The sequence below is a fragment of the Excalfactoria chinensis genome, chromosome 1 (assembly GCF_039878825.1).
Source record: "Excalfactoria chinensis isolate bCotChi1 chromosome 1, bCotChi1.hap2, whole genome shotgun sequence".
Lineage (NCBI taxonomy): Eukaryota > Metazoa > Chordata > Aves > Galliformes > Phasianidae > Excalfactoria > Excalfactoria chinensis.
In genome coordinates, this window is record NC_092825.1 from 123,138,804 (window position 1) to 123,152,604 (window position 13,801).

The following is a 13,801-nucleotide window of genomic DNA, read 5'->3' on the forward strand; positions in this document are numbered from 1 at the left end:
CAGAGGACAGCCCTAACTAAAAGGAAGTTAAAGGAGAAAGTTCTAATTTTGGCTTGGTTGTGAAACTGACTTTTCTTCTCTTGCCCCAAAGCGGGTAGTTTCAGAACCCGAGGCACACACACATTTTCCAGCACCAATTCTACATGAAGACCACCGAGGAGCAATTGGTTTCCTCCCACTGCCCTGCTCCTCAGGAGCAGGCCTGCAGCAGGATGCCTTTGGGCAGGCAATCCCAAGCGAGCATCCTGCATTTTAGTCATTTTTCCTCTCTCTGAAACCAAACCCACCCGACTACCAAGCGAGGACATACTGGAATGCTTCGGGAGCACCTGAACGTTCCCTCTTCTTCTGGCAGAACTTTCAAAAGCGGGGACGGTGCCGCATGGGGACGGCGACCTACATCCTCTCGCAGGTGCCGCAGAGGGCAGCTCCGGCCTAGCTCAGCCCGCTCCTCCCGGCAGCGCCAAACCCCAGTCCCAGCCAGGGGCGATGCGGTGCCCGCTCCCACCCGGACCTCAGCGTTCGGCCGCCTCCAACCGCGGAGACCACGCGCGGCGCCCCACGGGCGACCGCAACCAGGAGGCGGCGCTGCTCGGGCCGGCGCCTTTAAGGGAACGGGAGGGCGGTGGGCGGGTTCCCGCTCGCCGGGGCCGCCCCCGCTGCTCCCCGCCGGCGGCCGGGCAGAGGGCAGCGCCCGCGGGCGGGAGCCGCGGCCATGGCGCTGCCGCTGCTCCTTCTGCTGGGAGCCGGCGGGCTGCTGGCGGCCGAACGGAGCGGCGGTGGCGGCGGCAGCAGCAGCGCCATGGAGGAGCTCGCCACCGAGCAGGAGGCGGAGGAGAGCCACCGGCAGGACAGCGTGAGCCTCCTCACCTTCATCCTGCTGCTCACCCTCACCATCCTCACCATCTGGCTCTTCAAGCACCGCCGCGTCCGCTTCCTCCACGAGACGGGGCTCGCCATGATCTACGGTGAGCGGCGGGCCTGGCTCCGCGGCCGGGCCCCGGGCGGGTGCCGCGCCCGCGGGGGAGACCGGGGGGAGCGGGGTGCACCGTGGGGTTGGGGGCGCCCGGTGCCGCCACCCCGGTAGGCGCCCGGTGCCTCTTGCCACGGAGACGAAGGGAGATGCAGCCTCCGGTTCCTGCGGGGCGGGAGGGCCGGCGCCACACGCGGAGCCGTGACCTGTCATCGTCCTACCGCTCCCGCGGCTGGAAGGCCGTGGCGTTCCGCACCGCTCCGCTTTGCGGAGCTGCCTCGCTCGCCGGGACGTACCGGAGGCAGTTGGAAGCCCTGGGCCGTGCCGGTCATCGATGGCTGCTGATCGATCGCGGCGAAACAGGAGAGCCTCGAAGGCGCCCTCCTGTCATCCCGAGCCCCCTCGGCGCTGGGGTGCCCGCATCCCGCCCAGCCCGCAGGGAAGCGTCTGAGCGGGCGGACGCAGACGCTCCCTTGATCTCTGGAACTGTCGTTCCACGGCGGCCGGGCGCTGCGCTGCCCCTGTCAATGACACCGAGGTGTTGCCGGCGTGTGGCGTTCCGCCGCCAACTTATGCAATTGTATTCGGTGCGTAGTTCGATGCACGGAGCGCGGCGGAGCCGATGAGGAGCAGCCATCCATTTAAAAAATGATTTGTCCGCCCGCGATTGGTTACTGCCTCGGTGCCAGAGGCCCTTCTTCTCGTTCATTAGCTAAATCCTTTACTGCTGGAACGGTGTGAAACACCTCCCCAGTGCTGCCTGGGGTGTAACCACAGCTGAGAGATCCCACACTCGAAGGGTAGGGAAGGAGCTGTTTCCTCCTTGCTGGGTACCGCTGCTTTTCCTCCCTGATGGGTACTGCTGTGATCTCTGTGATTGCTTGCAAAGCAGTGGAATTTTCCTCTGCTGATGCCTCTCTTTAAGCCATCCCAATTTGCTCTTACTCACTGATACCTTTGGTGCATTGCCGTGCGTTTCACGTATGCTCGTTGCTGGAACCTGACAAATTAAAGATTGGAGATATGAGTAAATAATGCACCGGCATAATAATCCTTAGGAGCTAAACGGTGCTCGGGAGGTGGTAGATTAACTGTGCAAATGCTGATTGGAAGTGACAGCGAGGCTGTATTGAAGATGTTATTTAGGTATCACCTTGGTGTTGTCACCTTCAGGAGCTGCTGTAAGGCCATGTCGGTGATCTGGGTGTTGTGCTTCATGGCAGAAATCCTGACTTCAGGCAGAAATGTGCCTGGAGAGTTGATGTCTGTAGTACCCAGATGCCCGGGTTGCCCTGTTATTTGGGTGGGCTGCGAGGGAACAACTGTTCAAGTGGAAAAATTCCTGCCTCTCATTAAACCCAAATTAGTTTGCTATAACTTCCGCTTCCCGATCCATGAAATTGCTTCTGGATTCCCAGTTTGATGTCTGAATGCTGAAATCCTGTACTCACGAAGGCACTGTGCTACAGCTCTTTCTGCGCCACGAGCAGCACTGCCAGAACGATTGGCTCAAACTACTGCACACCGTTGATGTGCCCTCGTTTAAATCGTCTTGTTTTCATGGATCATCCCTTGATGCACACACCTTCTCAGTGAGCCCCTCTGGTAGACCAGAGAGCATGCTGTTTTCCCTAATAGCAGTTTTGTTTAAGTGTCTTTCATATACGGGAGGATGCAGGCTGGCATTTAAGGGCTGGTTAATTTTTATCATGAAAACAATAACCTGGAAGAATTGTCTTGCTGGATTTTTGGTCTAGCTCAGTTCCCTTCTAGCTACTTGCTATCACAGATCCTTTCCTGAGCTCAGTGGGAGCTGGGTGGCGCGGTGCTGGATTGAGATGGTGAGAGGAGCAGCTGCCTCCAGCCAGACCTCTCACCAACGTTTCTGACTTATCTCTTCTGAGAACCCTGCTACAAGCACATCCTGTTCCACTTTGATATTTCTTTGATTCGGTCACACGTCTGTTAAAGAGAGTATGCATTTTACTCAGCTAAGAGGAACTGTGGCCCCGATACTGCTGGTGCTGCTAAGGTTCGTGTTTATTCCAGACTTGGAGCAGCATGCTTTGTGTTGTCGGTGGAGCAGGAGGCATCTGCTGTAACTGATAGTCTCAGTGTAGTGGTCCATGACCCAGTCCTTGATGCAGCCAAGGCTGCTGCTGTGGCCAGGCTTGATGTGTTATGCAGATTTGTAAGGCGAGTTGCTTTGCTTCTTAAGGCCATGAAAATCATAACACAGTCTTTCCGTGCTTCTTGTTTTGTGTGTTGTCACTGCCTCTGCAGCAGAGACAGACACTGCTTGTCTGGTTGTGTTATGCTGACTTGCTAAACGTCTTCCTCTGGAAATGCCTGTTGAGATATAAAACAACCTGAAGTTTACATGAGTGCTTAATGACTTACAGGGCTGCCTTTTTATGTGACGTATGACTTAACATCTTGTTTTTGATCAGGCAATGTGGAAGTCCCAGAGCTTGGCTGCGCATGCCAGATCTCACAGCTGTGTAAATGGAAGGTGAAGGGATCTTAACCAAAACTGCAGGTTCAGGTTCAGTGCAGACTTTAATTGATTACACACCATGTCATTGCACTGTGCTTATGCATAGGTTATTCCAGAAGATGCGTTTGGCTTATAAAGTGCTAAATACAACTGAATTCTGGTCCTCGAGCTTTAATAGGAATGTCGCTCTTCTGCGGCTGCCTGACCAACCATAATACTGATGCAAGTAATTATAGAGCAATTAAGGACTCCAGGCTTTGTTGACATGCTCACTTTACACTGCTGTGAGTTCCAAGGGTAAGGCATCCTGGCCTGTGCTCTCCCTGAGCTGTGTGAGGCTGCTGTGTTGGGGGCTTGCCTTGCTCTGTGAGAAGTGTTGGGGAACTGCGAGGTGTGAGCTATATACCCTGAGAGCACTGGAAAGAGCTTGGTGAGGGCAAATGATGGTGGCTTCTGGTGTCCTGCTCGGGGGACAGTGGCTCTCCGGGTATGCAGATACGTTCCAGCTGTATCGCAGCCATCAGGCAACTACCTTGTCCTTTTTTGTAAGTGACAACTTAGGCAACTGGCAGCCCACGCATAGCACAGGTGTTGATCCTGCTGGACTGTAGAGCTGCTCTTGAGCTGCGTGTGGGCTGCACCTTCCAGCGCTGTGGGCTGGCTGCCTGCCCTGGTTCTCACTTCTGTTCCTTCAATTGTGTGCCTCTCCCTTCTCAGCCCTGCTACTTTTGAAGGTCACATGCTGCCAGATCAACTCTATCAATGCCTGGCTTTGTAGCATGCAGGTAAGTTGAGGTGGCAAGGTCACTTGTTACACTTCTAATGAGAACCGTACTCTACATCTGAAAATGAAAGGAAAAGTGGACTTTTGTTTGAGGAAAAGCAATATTAAGGGTCATGAAATGTCAGCTGCCTTTTGCAAATGAGAAATTAGAGATGTTCAGGGGAAAAAACAAACAAACTAGCTTTATTCTGAAATACTCAGTATTAGACTAGATTCTCCTATCCGAAGAGCAAATACAGAAAGGCCTGTTCTTATCTTATTGTGCTGCAGCGCTTGCTGTTCCAGTTCTAAGCTGCAGATATGCTGGAGGTGACCTAATGCATCTCTATGACCATCAAAATAATGGCTCTGTTGGCATTTAATAAGCCACTTTTATGTAGGCATTCTAATATTAGATTTAGGAGCGTAATTCCAAGCACTCGACTTCCAGAACACTATCCTTTCTTTGGCAAGCTGCATGTTCTTTTAAATTAGTTGATACAGACATTCCAAGTGTGCCTTGCTCCATTTGTTGACTGCTCAGGGTGTCTGATGTGTACTGCAGATCTTGTTTCTGAGTGTACTTTGTCGCCTGTGACCAAGTGAAATTTCGCATTTTATCTTTGAGAGATGGCAGAAACACTACATCTCTGCTATAAACCTACCTCTGTTTCAGCTCTGCTTTTCAGGTGGGGTAATTGAGTAGCCTGAATATTTCTGAAATCTCTTTGTGATACAGCTCAGTTGTAGTCCTCAGGACAATGGTTTGTTGACAGCGTTTCTAGTAGCAATCAATCTAAATCAGTTAATATTTGTTGGTTGATGTCAGCTTTCCAGTGTTCTATCAAATCAGCACCAGTCTACCCTTCCGACCACTGGTATGAGACAAGAAGAGAGAAATGACAGCTTTGGATTTCCTCTGTGTAAGAAATCCTTACCAATCCTTGCTGATAGGGTAACTGGTTTCTAAAGCTAGTACTGCTCTACAGCACCGGGCTGTTGTTGCAGGAGGGAAACAAATCCTGCAGAGCTCATACATGTGCTTGCCTTGCACTTGTGTGTCTGCACAGTGTGTGGCTCTGTTGATAATGGTGTGCTGAGCTGGAGACAGGTAACCTGATATCTGGTGCATAGGTTTGTTATCAGGCAGTAGTATTCTTCTATGCTTCCCTGCAATAGAAATAGAACTGTAAACAGATCCTCTGAGGAATCTCCCTAAAAGAACACTAAGTCTGGATTCATCTGTAAATGTGGAGCTCTTCCAGTAGCCTCAGCCCTTGTTACAGATGAGAAGACTGAAAAGGGGAAAATGATTGCATAAAAGCTGTCAAGTCCTACAGGCTGCCCAAAGATGCTTCTTGGGTGCTGATGGCATCATTCTCTCAGTGCCGCCTTACTTAGGAATTGAGCTCCATGCTTCTGGGAGAAGATGAATGCAACCAAACAGGTCTGGGTTTTCAGCTGTTTCATTTTGCTTTGGTGAGCTGGGACTTTCCTTTCTGGGTAACAATAGAAGGGTGCAAGGAAGCATTTTCTTGCCCATAATGTGAGTGGTGCATAATCTCATTGCTGGATTTGCCAATATAAAGTTAACATAAACCTGAGGCAAAGTAGAACAAACAATCTGGACATGGTTATTTCTGATATTTAATTTAAGAAATAAATGTGCTGGACTGAAGTGATTTTTAGCAGTGGCCTCTATTGCAGTGTCTTTTATATTACTTTCTCGCTTTGTGCTAAAGGAAGACCAAAGCATCGTAATAACCAAGTCACCTTCACAAGCAGCAATTAGATGCACAGCGGGGTGCTTTCAGGAGTGCCTCTGGTTCATCTGTACAGCCAGTCCTGGGCAGTGCTTTGGTGCTGCAGTGCAACCTATGAAACTCTTTTCTACATGACTGTATGACTTGGGCTCACTGTCATAGACAGGAACTACAGGGTTCTGCTGGGCATGCTCCCAGCCCCTGCTCTTAGCAAAGCTGCTCCCTTTCCAAACCTACTCTGTGGAGTAACAACAACATCTTAGAGTTGGGTGAAGCCTTTCCTCTTGCTCTATTAAGGTGATATTTCCATCCCCCACCCCCTCTCTCTTAACGACCACTTTCTGGTTTGAGTCTGTCCATCTGCTCTCCCTCATTAGAAAACAGAAATCTGGAGCAGGAGCTGCAAGTCAGCCAACCAAAACAATAAATAGGTGAGACTCAGAGCTATGATGTGTTAAGGGACAATTCATTCTTCTTGCAGATCATGCAGTTGCTATCTGGCCCTTTACAGCTTGCTGTGTACCGTGGGTGTTCTTTCCTTGCTGACTGCTGCAGGTCCTGCACTGAACTGTTTCTATGTGTTCAGGAGAAAACCTCAGTATTTCTCTCAAGGCTATTACGTCCACTTTGACAGACACAAATAGTGGCTTGGATATATATATATAAAAGTGTTTTAGTGAGTCCTGATTTGTGATTCAGGATTAATGTTCTATCCCCATTTATAACTGAATATAGCCTTTTCTCCCGCTTTAAACTAAGTGGTGTCTGTTGAAAGGAATGTGATACAAGCAATTATTTTTTAGAAGGGTATTTATCTTGAACAGTTTTTAGCAGTGCTGTAAAAATGCACAGTTGTTCTCAGCAGATCAGATCTCTTCTGTCTCTACTGAAGATGGGTAATTTAGTTCAAATGTACTGCTTTTTTTTCCCCCCTATTAAAAAACACTTCAGCCTGCAATTAACTGAGTGTGAACGAATAAAAGAGAAATGATATAAAATTGCTTTTTCGCTCATGCCCTGATATCAGACAATTCACTTCACTTAGAAATGCCAAAAGGCCCCTAAAAGCTGTGAGGAAGGAGCTGGGTTTTATTGGAGTAGAGATGGTCAAAGACTCCCCCTCAATTAGAGCAGAGCAGACAGAGGTGAACTGTGCTCTTAGCTGAGGGAGGCTTGTGCTGTCTGTGCTTTCTTCCTGGCTGCAGCATTTCATATTTAGTTTCAAACGCTGAGCTTAAGCTCTGAATTCCTCTTGATACCTCTGCAGGCATGAGAAAAGCATGGAAGAAGATTGGACCCTGACCCGGTGTATCTCCCAGCTACTGGCTTTGCCAGGGCTGGAAGGTCCTGCCAATACCTGCAGGTGTCTGCAGATGTCTGCATGCCTTCCTTCTGCTTAAGTAAAAAACATCCATTTTAGGGGAAAAAAACATATTCTCAGTAGTGGCTTATTATTATTATTTTCTTGTTCTCTTGCTCTCTCATCATGAAAGTGGGGGCTATTCTTAACCAAAACTAGGTGTGACAACAAAAGAACACAGTATAATGTATTCCAAAATGCAATTAACTTGTCTGTGTGTAAGATGACAGTATGTAACACTACGGCTCTTTCCAGTGGCAGCTCGTTGAAGTGAGGTGTCCTGTGTGGCTGGATATCCTGTGTGTGTGAGATTTGCCAGGTGTCCTGCAAGGATGTGGCTAGCTTTTTGGTTTCAGTTCCTTGAATCCACTAGGAGAGGTACTATCTCCTTCCATGCTAATTTGGAGAAATACATTATTTCCTGCCCCTCCCCCCACTTCTTAGCATGTCATCAAGTCCTTGATCAGTGTAAGAGGAACTTGCATTCAAAGTATCACATGCATCTTGACTGTTTCACTGCTGCATGATCTTTCCTATCTGTTGTCCCCTCCATGTCATGTCATGTGCTTACTGACTGTGTCCTATTATTTATTCTTGGAGTAGTTCCCTTACATTTATCCATGAGATAACGTGACTATATTCCTTAATTTGTCCTCTCAGTGAGCAAACTAAAAGTGTTGAGCCCCAGCATTTGCCTTACTCTGTGACTGGAGAACATGCTTGCTTGAACTTCAGAACCTACATGTCTTCTGCTGTAGAGCTGAATACTTCCAGAATTAGTATTCAGTGGTCTTCAAAAGTTGGGCTTAATGAATTCTAAGCTGCTAAATGTAGAGAGCTCCTGGAGTGGTCCAGTGGGATGTGCCACATGGGATGGAAAGAACATTTGTTGTGAAATGATGCCTGAAGTTGGTATCCCTGGCTGCGTTGGAGTGCTACAGTTCTGGGAAATAGGAAAATAAGCAAGAAGGAGGAAAACTGGAACAAATGGTTTTGTGTTGTGGAAATGGTATCCTGTCTTTTCTCCATCATTGCCTGATATTCATGTATTTAGAGCAGAGGACAGTAAGTGTGTGAGGCCTTCCACAAACACTTCTGATAAGGTCAGCAGTAATACCCTTTCTTGGTTCAGACCTGAAGCACTTGCACTCGTTCAGCTTGCCTTCAAGCTTTATGCTCTGTTACAGTCATGAGTGTAGCACAGCATTAACATTTTTGTTATATCCTTCTGCAGTCCTGGTATCTTGCAGGTAGCGTATTCCCACTGGGCACTATTTAACAGGAGTAGATTTTTGGAAGGAGGTAAGTGCTTTAGACACATAATAGTGGAAGTGAGTTATCCTGAACCCTGGAGTAGACTTTCAATTGAGTAACTGAGTATCAGTGCAATTTTATCCTGAACATTACTGTTTTTCATCTCTTGGCAAACAGATTGTGAAGCTGATTTTTATCTCTAGAAACTTTTAACCTTTAAGCCTCTTAAACCACATTTGCATGTGTTAGAGCAATATGTTTGTTCTCCATCCCAGACACATTCTTCAGATTTTGGGAGCTTGAATGGGAAGATTCTGTTTTTGTACCAGCTTTAATTTTTCCTCTGACGTTCTGGCTTAATAAGTTGTCAGGGAGTTTGCTGCTTCCAAATCTATCTGTCTGACAAGGAGTCACTTTAGAACACGTAGAAGTTTCTTGGGCTTCCAAAAATCCCATGGGTGACCAGCCTCCTGATCTTCTTTTACAGGGCTTTATGGACCTTGACTGATCTTTTCTTCAGCACAAGACTGAAGTAATCTAGTGAGTGGTTTCCTGTGGAAGATCTGCTTGTTAAACAGCAGTAACTAAATAGAATTACTGCAAACTCAATTTTTACATTTGCCAGCATGAAAAAGAGAACTGACAGCACACATCTCAGTGATACCCCCTTCCCTTCCCTGTATATTATCTTCAGAGAACCATAAAAAAGAGTTTATTTCTCTTGCTGGCAAATACTTGAGTGTATTTATTTCAACATTTCCAATTTCAGACACTGATGGTTTTGAGATCTCCTCCAAAATTTTAATCGTACAACAGTTATTTCTTCTTCTCCCCGCTTCAAACAAATAATTAAGGCTTTCACTGTGTCAAGTGCTTTCCATGTCAGACACCTGTGTTTTGTCAACCTTAATTAGGGTTAGAGGAAACTTTGCATTAGATATTGTAGGATACATATGGCAGAGGCCCTGTGCCAAAGACTGTAAAGTCAAGGCAGGAGGTGCAAATACAATGTATTTTGTTTATTAACACTTTCCCAATGAAGTTAAAGCTCTGGTTCAGGGCCATAATCTTCTGGCTACTGCTTAAACTTACAGCTGTATTCTTTTTATTAAACGAGCAGCAACAACTGCAGAGGAAATTAACCATCTAAAGTGTTTGGTTTGTTGCCATCGCTGGCCAGAGTCACGGTTTCTCTGCTACCAGACTTTCAGCATTAGGTTAGAACAGCCACAGCTCTGGGAAAAACTGGGGAGTCTTGGAAGCTTGAAGGATGATGTCTGGGTGGATTTTGGTGGTCCGCTGTACCCCTTCTATTTTCACACAAGAGGTGCTGACATAGATACAGATAAATTTTGCCCTCCAATGTCTCCTCTTGGTTTGACTGTTTCTGGTCTTGTTTAGATTACCTGGAAGAAGTACTGCAGCATTCCACTTCTGTGGAAATCACCTTCAACTCCTTCCTTGTCTGTTCTCTGTTGTTTGTTTTGTTTGTTTTTTGTTTTACCCAAGATGTAGCCAATAACATACCTTATTTTATTGTAATGCTGACAATTTTGGCTCCTGTCTGCATACCAAGCCTAATTTTTCTGTCAAAACAAAAAACCTTTGCTATTTTCCCTGCTCCTTGTGACCATGCAATTGGCTCAGGAACAAAAAGGTTGAAATAACCTTTTCCTACCCCTTTGCTGCCACCATCTTGTCTGTCATGCATTCCAGTTCCTTGAGTGCTGCTGATGTGATCTGTACTTGCCTTCTCCTGCAAACTATTTAAGCTTTGTACGTTCTTCCTTGGTGTCATAGGTTACCCTAAAATCTACCTGCACCCATGACAGTTGCAAAACCATGACACTTGGCAACTATATTTATGCATTTATTCCTACATAACAGCAACAGCTCAAGCTTTCATTGCAACACTGATTTTTTTTCAGTGTTACCCAGGTGTGGGAGAACTGTGTTCAGACTTATCTTTTGCTGCAGTGTTAATCCTAAGTAACTCTTTTTCCTAGACCCTCTCTAGTTTTGTTCCTCTGTTCTCAGCTGCCCTCCTGGTTCCGTGGGTATTGTTATAGATTTTTTTTCATTTATATCGGAAGAATCAATGCTTTTGTGAATGAAAGATAATACTGTATCTAAGAATGCTTAATTACAATAATAGTTCACTATGTTTTAGTGTAACCTGCTAATAGGCTAATCAAAAGCAAGACCAGCTTTTTAGTCCTTCAACTCATGGAATGCTTCAAGTTTGGCTTGTAGGCAAAGTATGAACTCTTCATCTGTAAGAAGAAAACTTACGCGGAACCACAGAATGGTCTGTGTTGGAAGGGACCTCAAGGATCATAAAGCTCTAACCCCCCGGCCAGGGGCAGGGCCACCAACACACTTACTACTCCTTACCAAGGTTACGCTATTGAATTCTTTTGGAACAGCAAGTGAGGGAATCAGCTGGATTTGTAGTGTTGGATTATAAGGCATTGGCAAAAGTAGGGTTTTAGAGGATCTGTTCTACTGAGATCTTCAGGATCCCTAATTGCAGAAAAAAGGTGATACTTAAGAACAAGAACTGGCTGCTTTTGTAGCAATGGCAAAGTGCCAGGATCCAAGTCCTGCAGTGACTGCATTGTGTTTTCCTGATGCTGAGATCCTTGAACTGGTCACATTCCTGACCCACGTGTGCTCCCACGTACTACATACATGCCGCGGAGCTGAATGACTCTCTTTCCAGATCAGCCTGTTCTTGGGTAACACTGTGTGTCTGAACACAGAAACTGTTTCCTGATGCTTTGCTAAATCAGTGACAGCATTTTCTTTGTACTTGATTTAGTCTAATAAATACACTTTTAAACGTGCAGACAGCATATATAGTCAGATATTTATATATATATATATATATATATACTTTTTTCTTCTAAAACATTGACTAAAGAAAGTTAAGTGCCATCTTCCCATTATTCTGCAACATAATAAACTGAGGCTATGTGTTACAGAAAATTTAAGAGATCTATAAATCATACATTGCCATTGATCACATATTTATTTCAGTTTGATGCATCCTAAGTAATAGTTATTTATACTCCTAAAATTCACAGTTCTTACTGTAGGCATTTTACCCATTGCGTAGTATTTGCTTAAGAAACTTGAAAGAGCATTTGGTTGACAAGTCTGAATTTCTTAGGAATCCCTGAGTGGGCAGAGAGACGTTCAGTGATGCTCTCAGGAGATGTGTTTGGGGACTGCTGCAAAGGGTTAGGAAGACACAACTGATTCTTGGTAGCAGCTGTCCACCACAGGTCTATTCCTTATTGCTGACCTTCAAGTTGACGGAATTAAACTGAAAATAAACGCTTGTTTCTAAGATGCTGAAAGTTCACTTTTGTACTGTAACTTAAGCTGTTGTAGTTCTGTGGGTTTAGGATTACAACTGGGATGTTGTATTTGCAGGATGTGTTCTACTGGATTAGTGGCTGCGTTGACCAGAAAAATCTAGGTATGATTTGGGGTTTGACATGTTTGAGGGTGTAGCCCTTTCATGGTGAACTTCAGTGAACAGGTGATTAGCTGGTACCAAAGAGGTTGCCCACCCTGTCCAGAAGAATTTGCTGTACAGAGAGCAGCAATGAGAAATGCCTGAATGAGCTTTGTCTGCAAGGGGAGACTTAGCCAAGGAGGAGGCAGTAGATTCAGTCAGACTTATTGAAATGGGCTGATGAAGACTAAAGTATTCTGGGAAACAGGTAATTTTTATTTTTATCTTGGGGGTGGAAAAACGATGGCTGAAAAAGATGTTTTCTTGAAAGGAAAAAAAATAAAAATCAGTGGTTTAAGCTTTTTATTGGGATGTTCCAATGCTATTTGGCAGACTTTTCTACATAGTCTTTGGGTAACGTTCCAATAACCTCAAGTTTTTGTGACTATAAATAGAAAATCTTGGGGGTGGTGGAAATGGCCACCACTTTTCCTGAGGAGCTTAAATGGGGAAGAGGCTTCTGGCCAAGGCCAGGTTTATGCTGTGGAGCTCTATGGCCTTCTCAGAAGGAGTGGTGAGGCAGTGGCACAGGCTGCCCAGGGAGGTGGTGAAGTCACCATCCTCTGAGGTATGGATGTGGCACTGAGGGATATCGCTAGTGGGCATGGTGGGGATAGGCTGACAGTTGAACTAAATGATCTGAGAGGTCATTTCCCACCTTAAGTATTCTACTTTATAATTTCTTAGAGCACAGCACCAGTTGCACCACCTCCCAACTAACACGACTATATTGCTCAGCCCGTAAAAACATTTTTAGTCATCTATTTACAACACTCCTTTTTTTTTTTCCTTCATATACCTACCCTGCTTGGCACACCTAGCAAACCTGAAAGGATGGCTTAATAGCAGGGAACAAGGGAATGGCTAGGCTACTGCTGCTCATCAGCCTAAACTGAGCATCTGTATTAGTACATTACTCATAAGATTTTCTTGGTCTTTTCTTTCTTTTTAAATTGGTGCAAGATTTTAGTTACCATTGTGATACAAACATGGTTCAGCCTGTTAACTTTTAGCCAGATTTCACTATAGCTCTTCCCTTATACTGATCAAAAAAGCCTTTCAGAAGTGCCCGGTTTCTGAATGTGTAGGTTTCATACATACAATACCTTCTAGTTTTTGTATTTTTATGTTTCTACTTACTACATTTGTGGTATAGAACTGGGCTGATTATGATCTGACGAATGCTTTTCCAATGATCTTGCAGTTCCATCTGTCAGCATTTGGTATGAGTAACTGGGCACATCTATTTTGCTGTTACAACCATCCTGTAGCATCCAGCTTTCCTCAGTGTTCTGCTATTGCTTCTGAAATATTTTCTTCTGACATAAATAATGTAGTGGTAGTCCAAATAGTCCAGTTGCTTCAGTGTGATAAATAGCTCTGATCTGAAAACTGATCCTTTATATATAACAACTTCCTGTAAGGAGCAGCTCCCTAATTTGATCTTCCATTTATTGTTGCTTAACCAGTTCATATTTCATAACAAATTTTCATGCTTAAACTGATACAGCCTTATTAAAAGCTTTGAAATTAAGAACTCCAGTGAATATATATCTACCGGTTTACTGTGAAGTCTATTTTTAGAATTTGGGAGATGGTATTCTATTCACATTGTGTTACAGCAAAAGTACTGTAGCAGCTGGTTTGCCTGCTGCTGAGGGAAGGCTC

General features: G+C 45.5%; 1 protein-coding gene across 2 annotated transcripts in view; it reads left to right on the forward strand.

The window, feature by feature from the left end:
• The first annotated feature begins 655 nt into the window (after positions 1-655).
• SLC9A7 (solute carrier family 9 member A7) overlaps positions 656-13,801 on the forward strand; it is a 67,311-nt gene continuing 54,165 nt past the window's right edge. For both annotated transcript variants that reach the window (XM_072334068.1, XM_072334076.1), the window contains exon 1: positions 656-968. In XM_072334068.1, the coding sequence (XP_072190169.1) occupies positions 716-968 (253 nt within the window). In that variant the 5' untranslated portion in view covers positions 656-715. The remainder of the gene's footprint in view (positions 969-13,801) is intronic.